General features: G+C 37.9%; 1 protein-coding gene across 1 annotated transcript in view; it reads right to left on the bottom strand.

The window, feature by feature from the left end:
• Phex (phosphate regulating endopeptidase homolog X-linked) overlaps positions 1-24,227 on the bottom strand; it is a 207,962-nt gene that overhangs the window by 34,646 nt on the left and 149,089 nt on the right. The window contains exon 15 of the mRNA XM_005074253.4: positions 18,091-18,149. Within this exon, the coding sequence (XP_005074310.1) occupies positions 18,091-18,149 (59 nt within the window). The remainder of the gene's footprint in view (positions 1-18,090; positions 18,150-24,227) is intronic.

Below are 24,227 nucleotides of genomic sequence, written 5' to 3'. Positions count from 1 at the left end.
TTCACCTGTTTCTTCTCAACCATGATCTATCTTTCTCCCACTATCTGCAGGCCTTATTTCATGTATTTATTCAAATGTCACCTTACCCAATGGTGCTTTCGAAAGGGTCAGGGTGTTACCTTCTATGATTTCTTCTTTATAACTCAATGCAATACTCAGCTACTCTCCATTTTATTAGATAACCAATCTTGCCACAGAATTGTATGCTCCATAATAAAATGATTTTTAATTATTTCTTTTGTTTTTAAAAAATATTATATAATTACACCATTTCTTCCTTCCTTTTCCTTCTTTCAAACCTTCTCATATACTCCCCCTTATTCTCTTTCAAATTAATGGCCTAATAGATGGATTTTCATTTTATTTAGCTTTACTATTTTTATTTACTGCAACACCCTCAGAGCTAGAATGCCTGGCAAATATGAACTTCAAAAAGGTGACTGAGGTTGAAATATTACCTGCAGTTATGATATTTTGTTAGTAAAAATCTAATAGTACATGATGTATTTAGTACTACCAATGCATTACTTCTTGAAGCTTCCATCCTCAGTGCCAGATCTAGAATATATTATTTAAGTTTGATTTTTCAAATTTCTTTCTAGATGAGAGTTGTGCTGGCTCTTGCTGTGATGGCAGACATAGTATAGTTTTGAAGCCCGCACATAGTCTGTCAAATGTAGTATGAAGGCTGGGAAGATGACTCGGTGGGTAAAATGCTTTCCATATAAGCATGAAGACTCAAGTTGGAAATCCTCAGCACCCATGTAAAATGCATGTGCCTGTAATCCCAGTGCATCAAGTCAGAAACAGGAGCATCTCTAGGACTCTAGGACAAGCCAGTCTAGCCAATCAGTGAGAGACACTGTTTTAGAAAATAAGGGGGAGGAACATCAGTGAAGACACTAGACATCAACCTAGTCACAACATTCACAAATGGGCACACATATGAACATGAATACAATATGGAAGTATGAACAAAAGTCCTGACTACCTTTATATAATTTCTATTACACTGTTTCCCCTGGTTACCACCAAAGAATTAAAATGAAGTATACTGGTCTTTCTAATGTTTATGGCACGCACTGAAGAGGGAAAATTAGGCAAAACTAGACAAACACTCTTGACCTGCAAATACTGACTTAACACCAATATCTTTTCTCTATACTCTGTTGTTTCCCTTTAACTACAACATACATTTTATGCCACATAACCTTAAGAGTATAATATAAGGTAATTGTCACATAGCAAATATTCTGGAAATACTACTTCCCAAAAGTTTCTCTTTTCAGAAGTTTTACTCTTTCATATTGACACAAATGCTATTGCATTTTAAGACATCCTTGAGTAGGACTCACACATCTTTTCCTTTTGTTTCTGTGTTTAATCATACTGTTCTTTTTTGACAGACTTTGATGATCCCCCCATGGGAGGCCTCACCCTCCCTGGGGAGCAGAAAGGGGATGGGATGTGGGGTCAGTGTGGGACATGGGAGGTTGGGAGAGAGAGGGAACTGGGATTGATACATAAAATAAGATTGTCTCTAAATTACATTTAAAAACCAGGGGGCTTCAAACGTTCATTGCCAGTGTTCAAAGCCCAGCACACTAAATATTTTCCCTTCTTCGTGTCAAATTTTACCAAAATTTATTAACACAAAGCAAAACAACTCAAACTTATCTAAATCCAGAGTCATTTCATTCAGTGACCCTTCTGACTCTGGTGAAGGATTAGCATTGTTAAATCATTTAGTTAGGATTCTTCCAGATACCTCTAAGACAAAAATGGCATTGGCTGATAGTAAGTTCAGTCCCCCACAAAAGGTAATAGGGAAAATTCACAAGGAGAATCTAAATGTGCTTGAGAATATGTAGACTGTGGTACAAAGTCAGGCACTAAATGAGATGTTTGCATACTTGCTGTAACTGCTTTCTATAGAGATATACTTGGGGTTCTCCAATGATTAAGTATATGAGTCTTTGAGTTCTTATCAAAATGTGGCTGTTGGTAATATTTGTTGTTAAAGGACTGATGATGTCCATATGACATACTATTGCATTATTACTTTTTTAATTAATAGAATATTTGGCTTTTGAATGGAGTTGTTGATGTATTAATAAGGCTTTGATCTACCACACTATGACAGTTATTTTCAAAAGGCTTAGGTGCTAGTCTCATATGACCAGATGAATCCATATATAGATGCACACTTGAAAGTTATTGCTGATCTATCATTCTAGTAAATCATGCTTTGTGTTGAGTTTTACTTGTCACACACTGCTTACACACTTAGTTATTTCATTTATCTTGTGAAATACCTTTTAACTCTTTAACTCACTAAGTGAATATTCCTTGTGATCCTAAATTCAAAATTGTCTATATATTTTAAATGTATCATATAAACTATCACAAGCATTGGGTTTGGTCCTGATGATGGAACTACTGGCCACTAATATTTACTGAGTCTCTGTGATATTCCAAGCCACATGAGTAAGTTCTGAATGTCCAGACATATACATCATCAAAGTATACACAGTCTAGAGAATAAAAGAGAATGCTGCTGAACAATCATATCTTGCAAGACCTAAAGAAAAAGGTAAACCTACTCTACCCTTTCTAAAGTACAAAGAAAAGAAACACAGGATTCACAGAAGATGTACAGAGGAATTTGGAGAGGGAGGTTATTTAAATAAACATCTACATTAATGAGTAGAATATATGGCTGATAAAAAAATCAACTGGCATTTGAGGCAGGGAATGTTAGGAATCTTGTTCTCAAAATGTGATCTGCAGACCAGCAACATCAGCATTCTTTGGGCACTTGGTAGAGATGGAAACATTGAATCCCTACCCCAGACTTGCTGAATCAAGAACACTGGGAGTGGGCTTCTGAGTTTCAACCAACCGTTTGTTATTGAGTCCCACCAGTTGTATCAGAATAACTAATCTTAACCCCAACTGCAAATTAGAATCCTGATCAATGCCCCTGCCCAAATCTATTGAGGTGCAACATCTATTATGTTGTCCATTTGTAACTTGTTCATGCAAACAGTAGAGAAATGATCATGTTTAAGATAACTGATCCACAAGTCAGCCCTCCTGGTTTATTCCACTCATTCCACCTCTGATATCATGCATTTGTGATATGATAATTTTACTTGAACTTTCTTCAAACTATAGTTTCCAAGATTAACCTGTATATGACCTTAAAATACGATTGTACTAAATGATAGATGCGCATTTCATAGTAATTGACTTGAAAAGCACAGGATGAATGCTAAAAGAGAATGAGTATTATATCCTACTCAGGTTTACTTCTGATTATTGGATAACCTAAATAGCATTCTTCTAGAAATTGGGGAGGAGGGGGTGGTGGCATACGTTGGGACATGAAAAATGCTGCAATTACAAAGCAATTTTGGTTATGTCTTTTTCGCTGTTGTTGTAAAAGGATTTCATTGTCATTACTACTAAGATTAATAGTGGTTTTTTATTCATGTTGGCATCTTGCAATAGTTTGGTGAATGCCAACCTTCCCATTTCCAGAAAGTATCATATTCTAACAGCTGTGACTCCTGTCAAGGGATTCAGCAAGATGTCTTAGCCATCTGCTGGCTTCTTGCAGGTAACCTCCTGCCACCAAATCTATCAGCCTAGAGCAGACAAGAAGAAAGAAGATTCTGAAATCTGCACTCCGTCTTGCAGCTTTCTTTGATGACCATTGTATTCTACATCCACCATACCACCTTTATTCCATAACAACTGCCATCTCTCCTATTTACCAGAATTATCAGCCATCCTGTTTGTCTAGGAGTAAAGAGATGTTTGGAATACAGTATTTTTCAGTATTAAAACTAGAATGAACCCATGCAAATAACAAAAAATTAAAAGCACTGTTGTTACCCACTAAATCTGAACTACTTTATATGAGAAGCATTTTTATGACTCAATTGTTCTCAACATTTGGCATCTTTCAAAGTCATTTGGTGATTAAAATCTTACTAAGATCCAAGGTGCTGGTACAAAGGGTCCAAACAATGCCCATTTGTCACAAGTAGTGGTGCTGTTGCTGGTCCCCAATAAACACACTTTTGTAGTTCAACTTTCTGAAACAGAGAAAATATTAATCCCTGCTCCCACCCCAGTATGAGGCTCTACCTGGTCCTTTCATATAAATAAGTATTGTCCTAGGCAGGAAACAATGAAACTAGCATCAGTGATGTCCAGTCTAGTCCTGGAAATATTAGGTAAATATACATTAATGAATGCCTGTATCCCACTAAAGCCATATCATTTTATTTGATAATGATTTCATCAATAAAGACATGACTATAATTCCCCCATATATGTTATACCCAAACAAAACAAAAAACTCAAAATTTCTTTGCTAGTCTCATCCAATATCATAATTTAAGACGTAAACTCATCAATACATATGTCTGTTGATGGTAAAGGCATCTTCCTTAGCTGTATGAGGCTCTAGATTCAAGCTTCAGCATTGTAAAACAAACATGCCTCTTTGGTGGCTAAGAATTTTTTTCCAATTCTGTGCCCTTCTTTAAGGTACATTCCTAGAAGCAGAAGAGTTGCTGTGTTAAATCATATTTAAGTTGCATCCTACAAAGGTAAAAGACAACTGACTTTTCAAAGGAAGGACAAGTGGGAACATCAAGACACATTAGTGAGACTGACCCTGACTTCTTATCTACCACTGTTGTATTCCAGGATTTTGGTGCTCGCCTTCTAGCTCACAGTCAAGTAGCTGTCAGCCAGTGTCCCACTCACACCTTCGTTTGAATCAGAATGACCCTAACAATCATTCCATAATTTCTATTATCGACCCTGCAGCAAGCCTTCCCAGTACAGCAGAAACAACATTCACAAATAGCTCACAGACAGCAGACTAAAGCCCTCCCGCCACTGGTCCTTAGACTCATACAGTAATGGGATTCTAGGAGACTGTGGCCTTAGCAGTTGAGGATACGTTTGTTTACTTATGAAGACTTCACAGAGCACTGCTCTTAGTTGTCTCCTGGGTCAGACCTCTAAGACAGGGAATCTTAAAATACAGCGGGTGCTTGTTAAGCATACCATCTGTCAATTTTGCAAACTGTTGCAAGTTTGTTCATGATTTAACTTCATCTGTCTCAACAAACTTTCTAAATCTTATTGTAAATTTTTGTGAAATGATCGCTTTCTGGGGAGTACACTTCAACATTCTTTACAAAGCACTTTACAGCATCTTTCTGTCAAGTAATCTACCTTCAATTCCCCCTTAGTCTAAGAGACCAAGAAAATAGTGAATTTGAACACAGGGCTTGAAGTGTGCAGCATGACTAGATAGGTGGAGAAAGTGAAGTGCATTCATTGTCACAACACTTCAATGGACATGGAATCAACAGAACCTGGGTTCCATCTATCCTTCCGATTCGTGCCTACCTTCTGGCTGATCTTAGTCTTGCCATATCAAAAGAGAAAGAAGCCCTCACTAGTAGAATTGTGAAAGTATATATAATGATTATTTGAAGATATCACATGTGTAACTCATATAATTCTCACATTTCTTACCCAAGATTGAACAGTATAGTGTAAACATTAAAAGAACACAACCAATAAATTAGGCTACACTCCCATACCTGTTGTAATGCTTAATCTTGGTTGTCAACTTGATTAGATCTGGAATCAAGTAAGTGACATACTTCTGTAGAAATAAGCTATTCCCTGGTTTGGATTCATTGAGGAAGGAGAAGACCATCCCACCGAGTGGCCGGAACTCTCCAACAGCAGTCCTATTTTACCCACCGAGTGGGCGGAACTCTCCAACAGCAGTCCTATTTTAGATGCTTCAAAGGAAAAACTGTTGCCTTTTGACCTGTCCAGCTTCATTCCTTACTGGTAAAAGCACCTACTCCAATGATGTTGCTATTGCTACTATCCTTTGTTAACATCAAAGTCAGGCATGAACTGAAGACCAGTGACTCTCTAGGACTCCTCCAGGATTTCAGTGTCATACTGATATCACTGTAGCATCTAGCCTCAGTTCACTAGTGCTGCAGTCTTTGGCAAGTTATTTCACTCCTCTGACCTTCAGTTCTATCTTCTGTAAAATGGATGCATAGCACAAACTTTATACAGTCATTGTGAAGATTAGACATAATAGACTATCAAGTTGAAGGCACATTAATAGTTTCCCAGCATAGAGGAGTGCACAGTGTAATCACTATAGCCACTTGATGTAAATTCTTCAAGTAGGAATGGAAATGGTTGAAAATGGTATTATGTGTTATCATTTTTCAGTTACTAGAGACAGCTCTCTTGAGATTTAACTTGTCCATTGCCTAGATCCCTCTTAGCAAGGTCAGTGCCCAAGGTTAGGTCCTTTCCATCTTTCTCTTGGGCCGTGTTCAAAACACCTAGCTTGTCCAGGTAGCCTGCCTTCCCCCTCTTTGAGCTATTATTTCTAAGAATCAAACGAAGAAAGTAAATTGATTTTACTTTTTCTACGTCCTAAAGAAAAGTGCATTAATTCCCTGTTCTTCAACATGATCTGGAAGTTCATTATCAACTTCTCTCACAAATCACAGTGTGCCCTTTGCTTTCTAAAGCACCCAGGCAGCCTCTGTTCCAGCACATGTGGTATTCTCATAGTCCACTCCTGCACCATGTACAGCTCAGCATGTTACCTTTCCAGTAGTCACTCCTTCCTACATACCGTATCATCTCTTCTCTGCCTACAGAACTTTAGTTGCCTCCAAAAGTCTTCTCAATCATCATTTTTACCAACAATCCAATCGTGGCTCACCCAGACTGAATTACTCCTTTGAAGTGACTCTCAGAATGCAATGAACAAGTCACTCTGATGTCCTCTAAATGACCAGGTAACAAGTCTTTCATCCAACTCATCAGAATCAAGCCTTAGTAGCTTTCTATGATTTACCTATTATGAGCTAGATTTTCTTCTGAGCATTTAGTTTATATTATTTCATATTCACAAGTCTATAGGATAGTAATATCATCTCCATTTAATTAAAACTTAAACTGTGGATTTAAAATGTTGATAAATTTGACCAAGATTGCAAGTTGCTAGTGACCAAGTCAAGATTCAAACTAAAACTGTCCCACTCGAGAGCATAAGGTATCAATTACCATTATCATACCATGCTATATAAGCTAGTTCAAGCTCAGTACCTGGCAATATTATAATGCGATATAACAAATCATCTCCAACCAAATATATCTTCTTACAACCATACACTATCTAACAGTTTCTCTGGGCTAGGAATTCAAATTTTGGGGAGATGTTCTGTTGGAAGGGCTCTTGGGAGACTGCAATCAAAATATTTGATTTTCTTGTGCTCATCAGAATGCTTGAACTGTAGTTTCTGAATGGTGTTAGAAATGAACAGGCCTATGAAACCTCACCTGTGGGCCTCTCCACAAGCTGCTTGTGTATCCTCATGATGTGGCGACTGACTTCTGCCAGAGTGATAAATCCAAGAGAGCAAGGTGCAAGTCACTTGTCTTTTATGACCCAGCCAAAGCACTCATACTGTTATATATATAAAATCCCATAGGGTACAAAGCTCAGCTTTAACTCACTATGGGTAGGGGCTTCACAGTGCTATAGATAACAAGAAATGAGTATTATTCCAATTTCCTAAAAAGTTAAATGGAAACATGTTCTAGATCAGATCTTCTTAAGCTTTTTCACTCACAACCCCTTTGCACCCTAGAATTTTTTATTTGACTTTTAAGCACATGTACATGTGTGTATATCTCTGTATATAAATCAGGTATTTCTGGATAATAAATAATAAAGAAATTTACTACAAGTAACTCTTTGGTATGCATATATTTTAACATGTATGCAAGATGAAAAATCTGCATGCTAATGAGATAGATCTTCTATTTATTTTTACATAAGAATTACATCTTGGGTGAATATTTAATGCTGTGGGATATAAAATATCTTCAGCATTTTCAGATTTTTTGGTTGTTTTTAATAACTTTCTTATTTATTTTATGTGTATGTCTATGCATAATATGCATGAAGGTGCCTGTGGAGGCCTGAAGAGGCTGGATCCCTTGAAACTAGAGTTAACATATATAACATACATATCAAGTGTTTGTGAGCCTTCAGATTAGAATGTTGGTCCTCTGTGAGTACAGCAAGTGCTCTTAACTTCTGAGCCATCCCTCTAGTCCCAATGCATACACAGGTATACATACATATGTACACACACACACATACACACACACACACAGAGGCATGCATGCACATATCAATGCTGAGACTGTCACTTTGTAAAAATATATACTACAAAACATTGTAGTATGTTCAAGGCAATTTCAAAACTTGTTAGGAATTCTACCCTAAGCCAAAACTCATTTGCTGATTTTCTATACAACTTATGTCAGTCATTCAGATAGAATTATATGCATGGAGCTCATGGGCCCCAGACTGATAGCTGGGAAACCAGCATAGGAACAACCCAGATTCCCTGAATGTGGGTGTCAATTAGGAGACCTGGACAATCTATTGGGCCCCTGGCAGTGGATCAGTATTTATCCCTAGTGCATGAATGGGCTTTGGGAGCCCACTCCACATAGAGGGATACCCTCTCAGCCTAGACACACGGAAGAGGGTCTAGGCTCTACTCCAAATGATATGGCAGACTTTGAAAATCCCCCACAGAAGGCCTCACCCTCCCTGGGGAGTAGAAAGGGTTGAGATAGGAGGTTGGTGGGGGACAGGGGAGGGGGGAGGGAAAGAGAACTGGGATTGACATGCAAAATAAGCTTGTTTCTAATTTAAATTTTAAAAAGGAAAAAAATAATTGTATGCATGTATTCATGTGTATTTGCACATGTACTGATGTGCATGTGGAGGCCAGAGCTTGACATTGGGGGTCTCCATGGATTGTTTTCCACTTTACTTTTTAACACTGAGTTTCTCACTGAACCTGGGGCCCATCAAGTAGGCTAGGCTAGCTAGAAACGTAAGACTTAGGGGGGTCTATCAATCTCCATCAACCTTCCCTAGAAGTGGGGTTGTAGACATATGTCATCATGCCCAAGTTTTACATGGGCACTGGAGATCTGAAATAAGGCCCTAATGCTTGCACAGGAGGCACTTTTCTGATTGGTCCATCTTTCCAACCACTCAAAGAGCAATTGTTAGAATCTTCAGATATGAGTCACACACATTATCCATTGTATCATTGGTTCAGTGCTTCATAGAGCAATGATTTAAATCAAACATTATAGAACAGAGAACAATCCAAAGATAAACTAACTTTATATATGCTGAAGAATGCCAATAGGAAAACAGTAAAAATGTTTATTTCCATAACTACACTGTACTGTTTCTGTAATAGCAATGGAACACAAGCAAGCACTGTCAGAAACATCCTGGGATTATTATATATTTGATTTGGAATTAATAAAGTTTTTGTCAATGTTTAGAAATTTACTACTCCATGGTCTTGCAACACATTCAAATACACAAGCAACAGATAAGTTGTGTTGCAGATAATGGGAAATTGGTGTTAATAACTTACATGTGTCCATAGCACCAGAATTTTTGAACACTGCTCCCAAATTCTAGATGTTTGCCTTGTTTCCTCATGTCTCCAAATGGAGTGTCAAATGGATTCAAGACTTTAATTCCATTAAATCCCAATAGAAACCACAGGTGAATATCTACTAACTTGGCTTCCATCCTATGGTTTTAGGCTTATCCAACAAAGAATGAGAAATTCTTATAGTTTGAAATAGTTATGCCATTAACAGGAAAACAAACCTATGTTTGATTTCAGGATTAACTCTGTGGTTTGATGCCAGTATAAACCCAGCCTCCAGACAAAAGCATATTATCTTCTTTAGCACAATATCTGTAATTAAACTAAGGCAACCAAATCTCTTAGATATAACAGTAAAGATAATAAAATTGTTGGGTTTAGCCCTCAGGCTGTGCTTGTTTCAAGTCAAGATGTTATTTACTTAAAATAATTCTTTAATGTGGATTCACAGATAAACAAATATAAAAGCTAAATACTGAAATGAGGCATATTACAAATTCACAGTGACATGACACATATAACAAACTTCATTCTAAAGACCAATCTGTATTACTAAAAATAAAAATTTGATATGAGCTGGTCACTCATCCAGCCACTACCTGACTAGAAGCTGGGTCAGATTTGTTTTGGTAGCTCTCAGGAGCCAATCCTCTCATAGGCTTTACTACAACTATAGCCCATGGGTTGATCCAGCCTGCTGTAGATTCCATAAATAAAGTTTGATTGAAGCCCAACCATGCTCACTTGGCTTATGGATTTGCTGTAACTACCGTGGTAGAGTTCAGAAACTGAAGCTGTGTGGCAAATCTGAAAACATTTGTGGTCTGCCAATTTACAGAAAATGCTTTCCTGATTTGTACCTCTGAAGACTTAGCCCTAGGCAATTTATTAGAAGGCTAAGATATCTATGTCTACTATATGCTATCCCAAATATCTTTATGGAGGAAATGGAAAGACATTGCTATTTACATTAAGGCATTGCTTACACAGAGTAAAGGAAAAATATTTTGTGTGTGGTGCTGAGAATGGAGCTCAGAGTCTCACATATATTAGGTAGTAAGCACCTTGACACTGAGCTATATCCACAGCCCAGACAAGGCACAAGCAGTAACATACATCCCATATACAATGCTCAGATTAAGACAGAAACTATTGTTCATACTTTCTATCAATCAACAAAAATAAAGATTGCTACTATTTTAACTTCTATCATACAGGTGAATTTTTCTGCTCTGGACTCATATACCATGGAGTAAAATAGTATTCCTTTGTGTGCCTGACTTCTTTCATTCAGCCTTATGTCAATAGCAAACACATGGTGCACATATTACAGCATTTTCTTCTCCACTGCCATATAAGTAACATTCAGTTGCACAACTAAAGCACAATGTATTAACCCAAGTGAACATGAGGGTATATCCAAGGGCTGCCTGGCATTCGAGTTTGAGAAATACAAGTTTTGACATTAGTCATGTGTTGGCAGTTTACAAGTCTATCCTCTGAAACACTTCCTGAACAGTGTATGGGCTGCCCCATAATACAGCAAACAGTACACTAGGGGCCAGAAAGGCTAGTTCCATCACGCGTGGCATTCAAGCTCTTCCACTGAGGCTTTTACTTTGTCCCTTTAAAAAGTGGAATGATAAGTTTTGCAATTGTCACAAAGTTAGGAAAGCACAGGCTGAGGTGCTAATGATCTCAGTCCCTTGTTCTTTTCTTTAACTGAACTACCAATTTAAATGTAATTAAGATTGGTGACAGCTTACTACAATGCCCAATATAACAGATTTAAATCACTAAGACTTCACACTATACTGTATATCTGAAGACATGAGTATTTAGCTTGACAAGGGCAGAAAATAAGCTTTACCACTCTGCAAAATAAGTGAACATCAAAAGATGGCCCCAACCTTAGGGTTCTACACAAAAGAATGGATTGGGAAAAATAAGAAATCTATAGGTTTTCCTATTTTCTACTCAAGTCTTTACTGCATGTAGCAGCAGACTTAGTGGCATAAATCAGAAAATGATAATGAGGCATGAAGGAAATTCTCATAAATCACGTTACTAAGTATAGTTACATTGTAGATGTGGAACCCAATTAAACAGATGGCCACATGCTGTCAGAATTAGCCCCTAATCAATAAAGATGTTCATTTTAGAAAATCACCTCAATTTTTCACTTCTTCAGTGAAGCACAGAGGAGGCGGTTGGGAGGGGATGGGGGAGTCCCAGGAAAGCCAGTGAGGAAATATGTAAGGAGAAATTCCACCTGTCTTAATTTGTAGTCCAGAAAATCAGAAATGAAAGAGGGTGGGGGGAAGTCACCCAAAGGATTCCTTGTCATCTTGCCTGGTAATGTAATTTACAATGAGAGCAGGCACTGGTCATTAGGAAAATAGAAACAGCTTGAATCTCTTAATTAAAATACTGCTTCAAATTGTTCATTTTAAAACCTCTCTGCCCATGAGCTTTCTAGAACCCATTGGGTTACTCTGAAATGGCTACTTCCTCAGGAAACTTCTGATGGGGTCAGCCCTTCACAGACAAGACAAAGGCATAGGGAAGGGAAACCCTGGAGACAGAACTATTATTAGACACACTTAATTCCCCCAAAGGAGCAGTAAGCCTTTAGTGACATTTGAGAGAAATGGAAACACTAGTGAAGAGACAATCTCATCACCCTTTTCTTGCATAAGAACTGACCTATTACACTCAGACTGGTAACAATTAAGTCTTTAAATACCAGGAGTTGATGAAAAGGGGGAACAAAAGGAATAATGTTGTAACTTAAAACACCCACTTTAAAAAGCATCTGGCAATATCTGGTTGAGAACTTGCAGACTCTCTCTGCTAGGAGTTCTACCCCGAGGAATATCATCTTGAATGACTTCCCAGTGCAAGACACTAGACAATGCACAGGAATATCACAGAAGCACCCACCATTCCTAGGAGTGATGGTCTGCAAGGGTGGAGAATAGAGAGGGTGCGTAGTAGCAGAACAGGTAAGCTGTGTGCATGGTCAAACGGTTGAATACAATGTACAGTGAAATGGGAAAAATTATTGCCACATGCTCTATACATACATTAAAAAGAATGAAACTAGAGAGAGAGCTCAGTGGTTAAGAGCACTGACTACTCTTCCAAAGGATCCAGATTAGATTCCCAGCACCCAAATGATAGCTCACAACTATCTGTAACTCGAACACTAGGGGATCTGATGCCCTTCTCTGGCCTTTGCAGGTGCCAGCTAAACATATGGGGCATGGACACACATGTAGTCAAACATCTACTTAATATACTGATTGAAAAAACACAATTTTTTTGGTTTTTCAGGACAGGGTTTCTCTGTGTAGTTTTGTAGGCCAGGCTAACCTCGAACTCACAAAGATTCACCGGTCTCTGTCTCCAAAGTGCTGGGATTAAAGGCGTGCGCCACCAACGCCCGGCAAAAAACCACAATTTCTGAAGATTGCCTGTAGTATGGTAAATTTTTATTATGTTGAAAAGCAATAGAATTTAGGGTACCTACATAAATCGCTAACAATTTAGTTTTTATAAGATAAACATGATCCAGCACAGTGGTATATGCTTTTATACCAGTACTTGAGGGAGGGGGAATCTCTGTGAGTTTCAGGCCAGCAAGGTCTACATAGCAAGTTCTAAGACAGCCAAGTTATATAGCAAGACCCCCAAAGAAAGATAAACATGAAAAGCAGCACATTGATTACATCTGTGGCGATGAGAAGAGTAAGTCGGAGAGGCAGACTGGCAGCTCAGAGGACAGTGGTAAGATTTCAGCTCTTCGCTGAGTCACACTTTAATTGGCACATGTTGATTTTCTATCCTCCTAATACATTCTGACTTAACATGGGCTAGTGTACTGCACAGATTTCTTTGAATGCAACAAATAATATAAGATGTTCTATTAAACTTTAATGTCACTTTAGAACCCCAAAGACAGACTTGGAGGAAGTCCCTTGATCTCAGTGTCCCTCGTTCCACTGTGGCCATATTAAATAAGCCCTTTTCTGCTTACCACAAGCAATTTGGCTCTTTTAGTAGACTTATTGTGGACTATTGGCTGAGTCTGGCTTATGGCAGAAGCTGGGAAATCCTAGTTCATTGATAATACGGTAATCACAGAGGGACAAAAGATACATTTAGGGTGTCTGCCACCCACAGCAAGATGACCCCAAAAGGAGAGGAAAGAAGAAAAATCCCAGCCATAGCTGGAATCATCTTACTCTAAGGACATTTTCCCATCTTTCCACTTCAGTTGGCATCAGCTGTCCATTACTTCTACTTGGTCAAGCAGAAAAATGAGTATTTGGACATTGTTTTGGATTCTCAAAGAAGTTTGACCCTTGTAGCTATGAGAAAGGTGTGTGTGTGTGTGTGTGTGTGTGTGTGTAGAGAGAGAGAGAGAGAGAGAGAGAGAGAGAGAGAGAGAGAGAGAGAGAGAGATCTACAAAAGTTGAAGTACTGTTCTGACAAAGGGACACAAACAACATTTTTGAGATGCTAGGACAATACTAAAAGGTCATGCTGAATAGACTTCAGGATTCGGCCTGAGCTGCTCTGCCAGATGAACAACTGATGATATCTCGCTTGTACAAATAAAGCCTGTCTGAAGATCAGAGGATGGAGCTTGCCACTAGCTAACCATAGAGATTTGTACAGACAGATGGGAGGCTGATTGGAAACAGGAAGTGAGATGGCTGGGCACAGACAGGAAGTAAGATGGCTGCGCAGAGAGAATATAAGCGGACAGAAACAGTATCTAGTTTTCTTGTCTGCTGAGATGCAAAGGAGGTAATGGTGGCTTTGGCTTGCTCCTTCTTCTCTCTGATCTCTCAGCATTTTCCTCTATAGCTGACTCTGGGTTTTTAATATTTAAACCAATTGAGAACTCCTTTTTACAAACAACATTCATCCTTTAGGCTCAACTTACTTCTTACCGACGTCTTCCTGCCCAGGATGACCTGATTTATTCCCCTCTAAGACATGACACTAGGGACACCTGGGACACCTGTGCCTCTGATTTCCAAACCATATCAAGAGACCAAGACCAGAACTCTCTAAACTAGTATAGAGACTACTTCAAAGTGAAAACATGACCTGCAGAAGAAAGAATTGTTCCTGAACTTCCCTTGTCTGCTAAGAATGAAAAGCAGGGTACCACAAAAAAAAACACCTTTGGCAATGTAACCTTAAGTTACACCAGAACAATCAGAAAAATGATTGGGTAAATAAACCTCATCAGAATTCCTTATGTCTCTGCCCTTCCTATGGTGGGCATACCACCAACTTTACCACCAACTCATCTGGAGACACCTGCTTGTGTAATACAACTTTCATCTATTAAAATGTTCTTTTAAAATAAATAATCTGGATCAGTGAAATGGCTCAGTAGATAAAGGGGTTTGCTGCCAAGCCTCATAACCTGAGTTCAAGCCCCACAACCCACAAGATAGAAGGAGGGATCTAACTCCTGCAAGTCGCCCTCTCACTTTAATACATATTCCATGGTATGCCCTCCTACACATACACATAAATAAAAAGTTAGTAAAATGGATAATCTAATCAGTATTCTATTGCCCAATAGACACTTTATACCTAATGAATTTAGATAAGTACTATAAATTTTAATTGTAATTGACATCCCAAATATTTTAAGTCTCTGTGTAGCATATGCAGCTTGGTACTCAACTTGCAACTTTGGACCTTAAGAAAGCAACAGTATTTTCAGTATAATGAATATTTACATATTAAGAAGTGACACTCAAAATATTTAACAACTTCTTTGGTTATATTAGCTAATGTAGAAATAAAAAATTAACACCATCTGCTTGGTTTCCTTCTGTTCATAACTCTCAAGACATTCCCACAGATTACCATTTCCAAGAGTAGCCACAGGGGGCGACTCTAGTAGTAAGCACAATCTTCCAACTGTATTTAGGCCACAGAGTCCTATAAGGTCCAGGTCTAACTTGGATGACCTATGACATATGAGGCTGACTGGGCATGGGACAGGCCTGATACCTCACTGAGAAGAGATCTTTGAGTCACTACCAAAAGTAAGTGGGGGCATGAACCATGCAGACCACTTGAGATATTTTCTAGGGGGAAAACTATGTCAATTCCCTGAGAAAAGTATGTCCCCTGTGTTCTAGTAACAGAAAGGAGGCCAGTGTGTCTGAACAGAGAAAGATATGGAACTGGAGTTAGTAAAGAAATGACAAATACAGGGCTGGGGATGCAGCTCAGGGGGCAGAATGCTTACCTAGCATGCACTAGACCCTGGTTCCAGCACTAGCACCTCATATGCCTCCTGTGATGACACACATGCAACCCCAGCACTTGGGAGGTAGGGGCAGGAGCATCCGAAGTTCAAGGTGAATCCTCAGATACATATGTAGTTTGAGGATAGCCTGGACTACATGAGACCTTATCAAGAAAAATAATAGGCATTGCAAATAATAAATGTTAAACTCAGTAAGATAAGAGGCCGATAAAGGATTTGAAGACAGGGGTGGCATGATAGAACCATGAACAGAAGAGGTGAGGACAGAAGAAGGAAGGCAAATGAGAAGACTCTTCTGATCATCCAGCTAGTAAACATTGATCTCAAGGGTAAGGATGATAAATCTTATAAATTCCATCATGAGTTCACCAACGCAGAGATGCTATTAAAACCACAAGATCAGATGTTATCATTACAAGAGTGAGCAAAGATGGAGAATGGGGACAAGCAGGAGAGGAAACAGGACTGAGCCCTAAGATGTCATCATGGACAGGTAGAGGACATAAAGAAAACCAAAAGAGTTTGACCTGGAGCAGTCAGCTATCTCCACAAGAGGTCACACCACCAACCTGAATTTGATGTCTTCCCTTTTCCTGAATGATTTCTACTACAAATGGATATGACTGTAAACAACATATAGGATTACTCTGCATGATTTTCAACTTTACTGGTGAGGTGTCATACTCCATATATGTTCTCATTACTGATTTGCTGTATAACCTAATTAGTGAAATTCATCTGTTTCTGTCAATAGGTGTCATAGTAGTCCATCTAACGTTCACTGTTGCATGTTCTTCCTTTGTATGAATGTGCCACGTTACTTTATCTCCATGCACAAGGACACATAAACTCTTTCCTTTTCCTGCTACCATCAATGACCCTGCCACAAACATTCTTCATGGGCTTCCTTTTGCCTTGCTTTGTGTTCTATGAGAAAGGTTTCTCAAACTTTAGTACTCAGTAGAAACAATTAGAAATCTTATTAAAACCAGTCTCTGAGCCTTGCATGCAAAGTTTTTGTATAAGCTGGAGACTGAGAACTTGCCTTTCTGACAAGTTCCCCGAGGGTGTTTTCGTTCATGGTCCAAAAATGACACTAAGAATCAAAATTCTGGGATAGATCAGGCATGCAGATGATCATCACAGATGTGCAGGCACCTCCATGGCTTTTCCACACATTGTCAACTTGCCTTGCAATGTGGGTGGCCTAATTTATGTTTCCATCAGTGGCAGAATCTTTAATACCAATTATGAATGCAATCAGATTTTTAACTTTTGCCATACTGAATCTTAATTATTTTAAAAATTAATTATAGTATTTGTTCTAGTTTTAGTTCAGATGCTGTGATAAAACACGCTTTCCAAAAGTAACTTGGAGGGGTGTTGGTTTATAATCCCAGACCATGATCCAACACTGAGGTAAAGCAAGACAGGAACTTGAAGGCAGGTTTGCTTGTCATTCCTCACAGGATTACCTCTGACAGAGGAACTCACTTCACAACTAATGAAGTACAGCAGAAACCATGGAAGGTGCTGCTTGCTAGCTGACTTGAAGGAAGGCTTACCAGAAGGTTTAAAGACTGCTAACTTTCTTACGGTGCTCAGGACCTCCTGCCTAGGGATGGTGCTTTTCAGGATGGGCTGTTCCCCACCCCACCCCCACAGGCCAATGTAATCTAAGCAATTCCTCAACAGAGACTATCATCTCAAATGACTCTAAGCTTTGTCAATTTGATACTTAAAACTAACCAGGAGAGCATATATAATTACATACACCCAACACACAGAGATAAACAACCTAAAGACATTACATCATAGGGTTAATCAGAATACCTTTAAGCTTCTTTATTCCATAAAAATTGCTCCCAGTTAACTGCCATTTCCCCACCAGAGCAAGAATGGTGTGGACAAGATCATCAAAAGAGTTATGAAATGAAAAAGAAAGTATGTTCTTTTTAATGAAAAAGTTCACTGCATTTCTGTTTATTATACTTTGAAAAGCCATTAATGATATAAAATTTTTATGGACTTATAAGGAGAAAGGAGTTAAAGACCTTTACAATGAAAACACTGGATAAATTTATTAAAACACTAAGAGATGGAAAGATGTTCAAGGATTGGAAGAATTAATATGGTGAAGATGGCCAGTCCACCAAAAACAAGCTACAGGATCAATGTAATCCCCATCAAGAATCTGGTACTCACGTATCTGGTTGGTAGATGCACTGTAAAAGGCATTGACTGTTGTTGGATTTGTAAACCACCTGCAGAAAGAAAGACAAATATCACAGGTAGCCATCAGTATCCAAATAAGAAAACAGTAACCATAAAGCAACATAGCTATTGATGCAAGGGAAAATTATTGCATCATTTATGGCTCCTACGCTGTTGAATGAACAATTTTAGCAGAAAGCAAGTACAGTTTGGCAAGAATATATTAGCAGGGCTGGAGAAATGGCTCAGTGGTTAAACACACTGACTGCTCTTTCAGAGGGCCCAGGTTCAATTTGCAGTACCCACATGGAAGTTAGCAACTGTCAGTAACTGCAGTTCCAGGGAATCTAGGTTACACAGACATTCATCCAGGCAAAACACCTATACACATAAAATAAAAATAAATATATACTTTTTAAAAAGAACACTAGCATGCCTGGATTTTCACTAACAACAAAAACAATAAATAAAAGAAAAGCAACATGAGTGAATCTGATAAACCTTTAACTAGAGGTTTACAATCAGAGGTGCTCTTTCTGGAAATGGAAACACATAGCAGCAAGCTGATGTTTTCCAGTTTTTGTTCAGATGACCCGTGGGTCAGCTACCTTTCTGGCCTATATCACTCCTGGCCTGTGTATGAAACCATTTTAGATTGATAATAACACAGAGATCCATGTAAAGATAAATGAATAACATACCACCATGCTACTCAAAGGTCTACCTGTTCCCACAAAAAACTTACTAATTTAAGTTACAAATGCCTGAACTAGCTCTATAACCAACTGAGTTTTGTTGGATCAGTCACCAGTATTTCTGGGGTTTGATTTCAGCTATAAAGTGAAGGTACTGGACTAGTAGGATGGTTCAGCAGATAAAGTGGTTGCCCTGTCATCCTAACGACTTGGATCTTATCCTTAGAATCATGGTAGAAAACCCACTCCTGAAAGTTGTCCTCTGACCACCACATGGGCATCATGGCATGTGCACATCTGTACTTATAAACCCATCCTACACATGTGCACACACACACACATGCATATGAGAATGTACATAATAACAGTAGTAATAACAATAATAAATTAAAGTGAAAGGTATTGTATTAGATGTTAGGGTCCCTTATACCTATCAACTGTCTATGTCTTTATATTAAATACGTAGGTTACTTAGATGATAATGTAACACTTTTTCTGTAAAAAATTAAAGTGTAAATACTTCAGGCTTTATGAAGAAGCAAAACTGAAGATAGTATACATATATGAAATATTAATCTTTCCACAAATAATAATTAATAAAATTAAGTATAATTGTAAGTATTTGTGAAAATGAAAGAATTGTTTTGAGGTGGGATATTGTTTTAATCAACTGTGGTTCAACTTATGGCTTGTCAAGATCAGAAAAATTTCAAACATTTATCAACTCTAAACATCATCCTTGGTTCATGGGCTGCGTGAAACAGGCACCAGGTTGCACCCAGCCCAGTCACTGCCTTTCCCAATTAAATCTGGGAAATTCCTTTTAAGCTAACTTGCTTAAAAACAAACTTGTACAGAACTGAGTGTTTAGCCTAGTGGCACAACACATGCTTAGCATTCAGGAGGCTCTGGGTTCAAACTATAGTATAAAAGAAGAAATGTACAAATCCCTTTTCAAAACAAATGTTTTGTTCTTCTATGTCTAATAGAAAAATATCAAGAGCAAGAAATTAATGTATATCAGGCTACTATAAAACTAGTACGAACTCAAATCTTGATTTTTATTGGCCCTCTCATACCTTCTTACTTGTGAAAAAGCCTATGGCTATGTCATCCTATCATTATTATTATTAACTAGCAGTCACTAAGCACTTTGCTATATTCTAACCTTATTATTAGTCCATCTATAGATGAGAACAATAAAATTTGGAAGTATCACATACTTGTGCAAAGTCTGGTCTTCCAGATTTCAAAGTAGTTCTACTGGGCCTTGCATTATTCTAGAGAAGTAGCAGAAATCAGGAGAGTACTTGTCTTTTGTCAAATCAACTTAAAATAAGTGGTTCAATTAAAACCTGGTGTTTATCAAAAAAGTTACTGACTGGCCTACTTTCTTGAGGAAACAAGTAGAGGAGAAACTATCATTGTTTACCCCAACTTTCTGTCTGCACTGAGTAGAATTATTGTCACATCCTAATCCCTGGGATCCTGCCATTACACAGCAAAAAGAACTTTGCAGATGTAATTAAGGTTAAGGATCTGAAAATAGGGAGCTGATCCTGGATTATCCAGGTAGGATTATCTAATCACATGTGCCATTAAAAGCAGGCAACCTTTTCCACCTAGAATCAAATAGATGCAACAGAGGACTAGAGGTCAGAAAAGATACTTGCAGATGGAATGTCAGGCAGATCAGAAGGGTGAGAAGGATTTCACACACACTGTTACTGGGTCCTCGATGAAGAGAGCATAATCAAAGAAGTCAGACCCTCAGGCCTGCAACCACAGGAAGTAGATTCAACCATAATATATACATGTGATAATAATTGCAATAATGTATGTTCCTACAGACTGCCATTTCTCTTCCCTTCATTTCTTACTCTGCCTGTTCATATAAAAGTAAACGTTCAAATCATTAGAGTGAAGACCATATATTGACATGTTTCTAACTACTGACAGACAAATGCACACACGCAAAAAGAAAAAAAAACCAGTGGCTAAGGGTGATTTCAGAGAGATTTCTAAAGCGTCAGCAAGAGTTAACAAAACATCCTACCTCACATAGATGACCTTCTCATTCCTCATCCCTATACAACCCTCAGAGTTGCTATTGATTTTTCAGCCCATTTAGACCCTTAATTGTCCCTGGAGCTGATATTAAGTATCTGCGCCAGAAGATCTTATCAGTTGTTGATGCTTTTATTTCTTCTGTTTATTCAGGGACCATGCCAATCCAGCTGTGAAACATTTTGTACATCTCCTTTAATATATCCAAGTTTGTTATATATTTAGGTTTACTATTCTCTGATGCAAACTTTCAATGTCTGTTTACAAAATAGTTTGTTCCACTCCCATTAAGACATGGAATCTAAATTCCTTTCCTCTTTATTATAAACTAATCTTTGTGACTCTCTGCTAAAGAATTAGATGCAATGGAGCTGGAAAGGAGCTGGTAGAGTGCTTGCCTAGAATTCAGGAAGCACTGGTTAACATCCCCAGTCCTGCATAGACTGACCGTGGTGCCATATACTTATAACCCAAGCATTTAGAAGGTGGAGGCCACGGGTTAATCCTCAGCTACAAATCAAGTTCGATGTCAGCCTATGACATGAGAACCTATCTCCAAATAAATAAATAAATAAATAAATAAATAAATAAGCAAACAAACAAATAATAGTGTTTTGTAAAATAAAATAAAATGGCACTTGGTGTCTTCCAATATACTGATGCACAAAAGAAAAGTCTCTCTCTTTCCCTCCCCTTTCTCAAGAAAGCTGCTATTCTACTTTGTTCATCAACCAACATTCTGTTGATTTCCACATACAGAGGAGCCATACATAGGTGTTCTTGGCAATAAGCACTAATGACTAGGTACATAAGAAAGGAGGTCTAGCCACACTATCTTACTATAGCTACATGAAAGACCGTGAGCAATAGCTACAGAACTAAGCCTAATGAACACACCCAGAATCAGAATATGTAAAAGTTAAATGATTAGCATTGCTTTGAGCACCTAATTTGGGGAGTGGTTTACTATGCAACAACAAATAAATAGAATGTGGAAAAGTTGCCTCTCCACAGATTAAGTCCTACCTAACAGGCTGAATTTATCCAGTTTTATTTGCCAATATGACAGATCTTAAAAATTACTGAGTTAGAATTCCTTAAAGTCAAGCATATAAACATTAATTCTTTTAATTGCTCACACTTGTCAAAATTGGCCATCTCTTAATTGGTGGGGCCCTGAAGGCATTCCAGTTTGTAGCACTTATGTCCTAGGATGATTTATGAGATAAGACCATCATCTAAATTGTAATGTCCTGAGCAGAAGATCATTAAATATATTGTTAAATATACATCTATTTTAATAAACAAAAATACCAACCAGGTGCCTTAGAGTCTTCTTACTGTCTTGGGATGCTCCTGCTGTTTGTATTTGTGGAAGAAACTAATAGATGACATAGAGAAGTCTAATATAAACTTCAAATCTCAAAACATATAGGGCACAGGTATAGTTAAAAGGATATATACCAAAATGTAATAATCTGAGAGAAATACACTGATACTCTGATTTCTTTGAGCACCTAAAGTAAATAAAAATCAGGCTAAAAAATTCACACTTTATTTATCAACTCTTAAGGGTAGTCTGGGAATATGAAATGAAAAAAACACTGACTATATGGTTCTTTCTTACCAATATCCTGCAGATAATATTATTCACATTCAGTGTTATACATAATGCTTTTGCAAACAAAATTTCAGGGCAAGACTGCAATTTGTGTAGATGTTTAATGTGGTTTTTGCAAAGTTCTTTTCAAGAGTTAGAGACGAGAACCAAACCATGTTTTGTCACAGTAGAATGAGAGTGAGTTAATAAGGAAGCTGGCTTAGAATCATTTCTGTCAGAGAAGAGCATCCTGAGGGAAAGAAATTACTTTTGACTCAAGCCAAGCAGTAAAGTAAATCCTATTTTTTAAGCAAACTGATGAAGTGACAATTCTGAGAACCAGTCCCCAAATATGTACCTTCAGGGATGACCACCCAATTAATTTCATTCTTGCTGACATTTCCTATTGCCTTAGAAATTTCTTAATGCATATTAGTGCAGCTAAAACGAATTCCATGACAAAAAAAAGATGATAAAGGGTATTTATCTCCCAGCCCCACAAAGAAGCAAAATGTTCTTCTGGGGCTTTTTGGAATGATAATCATGATGTGCTGTTCAAAGTAAACTAGTACAGAGGAGCTACTCCAGCATCCTCCTCACTTGCTTAACTCATGAGTTTTCAGACCTAAAAGATGTCAATTAAAGCCCATGGGTTTCATGAAGCTAAAATTCTCTCAACAATGTCTGAAATGGACCAGACAGACATTTCCTTTAAAAGAAAAATTGACAGTCATGTCCCTTTGCCATGGAAACAGGACTTTAAACTTAATATTCTTTTCTCTGAAATACACACATACTCTGATGAAGTAAGAATTATAAGTATTACACTGATTCTGATTTTTATTCTTAAATAATTTCCCCCAAAACATTGATCAGTTTAATATCTTTGTGAAGGAAGTACAGACAGCACTGTTTATCTACAAGCTGGGGGTAAAATGCATCTGTACTTCACAAACACACACACACACACACACATTTTTATTATTCCCTAAATTATAAAGTGTACCAACAATTTATAGTGTGTTAATGTGATAGTTTGAATGAGATGACCTCCATAAGTCTCAGGTATTCAATGATGCCTATTTAGGGAGTATAGGAGATGTGGTCTTACCGAGGAATTATGTCACTAGGGGCCAGCTTTGAGGTTTTATAAGACTTAAACCATTTCAAGTCAACTCTCTCAGCTTCCCATTTGCCATTAAAGATGTGAGCTCTCAATTTCTGCTTCAGCAAATAGACCTGCTACTTGTGGCTAGGCTGCCCTATCATGATGGACACTTATCCCTCTGTAACCATAAGCTGAAAATAAACTCTTCCTTCTATAAGTAGCTTTGGTCATAGTGTTTTAGCACAGCAATAGAAAAGCAACCAAGACAATTAGGTATTATATACATAAAGATGATTTAACTTACATAGGTAGATGTACAGATTATATGCAAAGACTATACCATTTTGTCCAAGGCACTTGAGCATCCTCACATTTTGGTATCTTTCAGATGTGCCAGAACCAATGCCTCATGAATATAGAGGAATACGCAATATTTATTTTCCATTGACAAGGGTGTGGGAGGAACTATACAAATTACTGTCACCTAGAATTTTCCCAAGGCATGAATAAAATGTTGTTAAGAATAGCTAAGAACATCAGAATCTGACAGCCCATCAGTATTTTAGCATGATATTAAAGATGGCCCATTTAGGAATTTTTCCACTGGCAACCTAATCCTTGCTACATGACCAAAAAAAATGTGAAATTGAAAAATAAA

The sequence above is a fragment of the Mesocricetus auratus genome, unplaced genomic scaffold (genome assembly GCF_017639785.1).
Source record: "Mesocricetus auratus isolate SY011 unplaced genomic scaffold, BCM_Maur_2.0 Super-Scaffold_100003, whole genome shotgun sequence".
NCBI classification, from domain to species: Eukaryota; Metazoa; Chordata; class Mammalia; order Rodentia; family Cricetidae; genus Mesocricetus; species Mesocricetus auratus.
The sequence above is the reverse complement of the archived record's forward strand: the minus strand, read 5'-3'. Positions and strand labels throughout refer to the sequence as shown.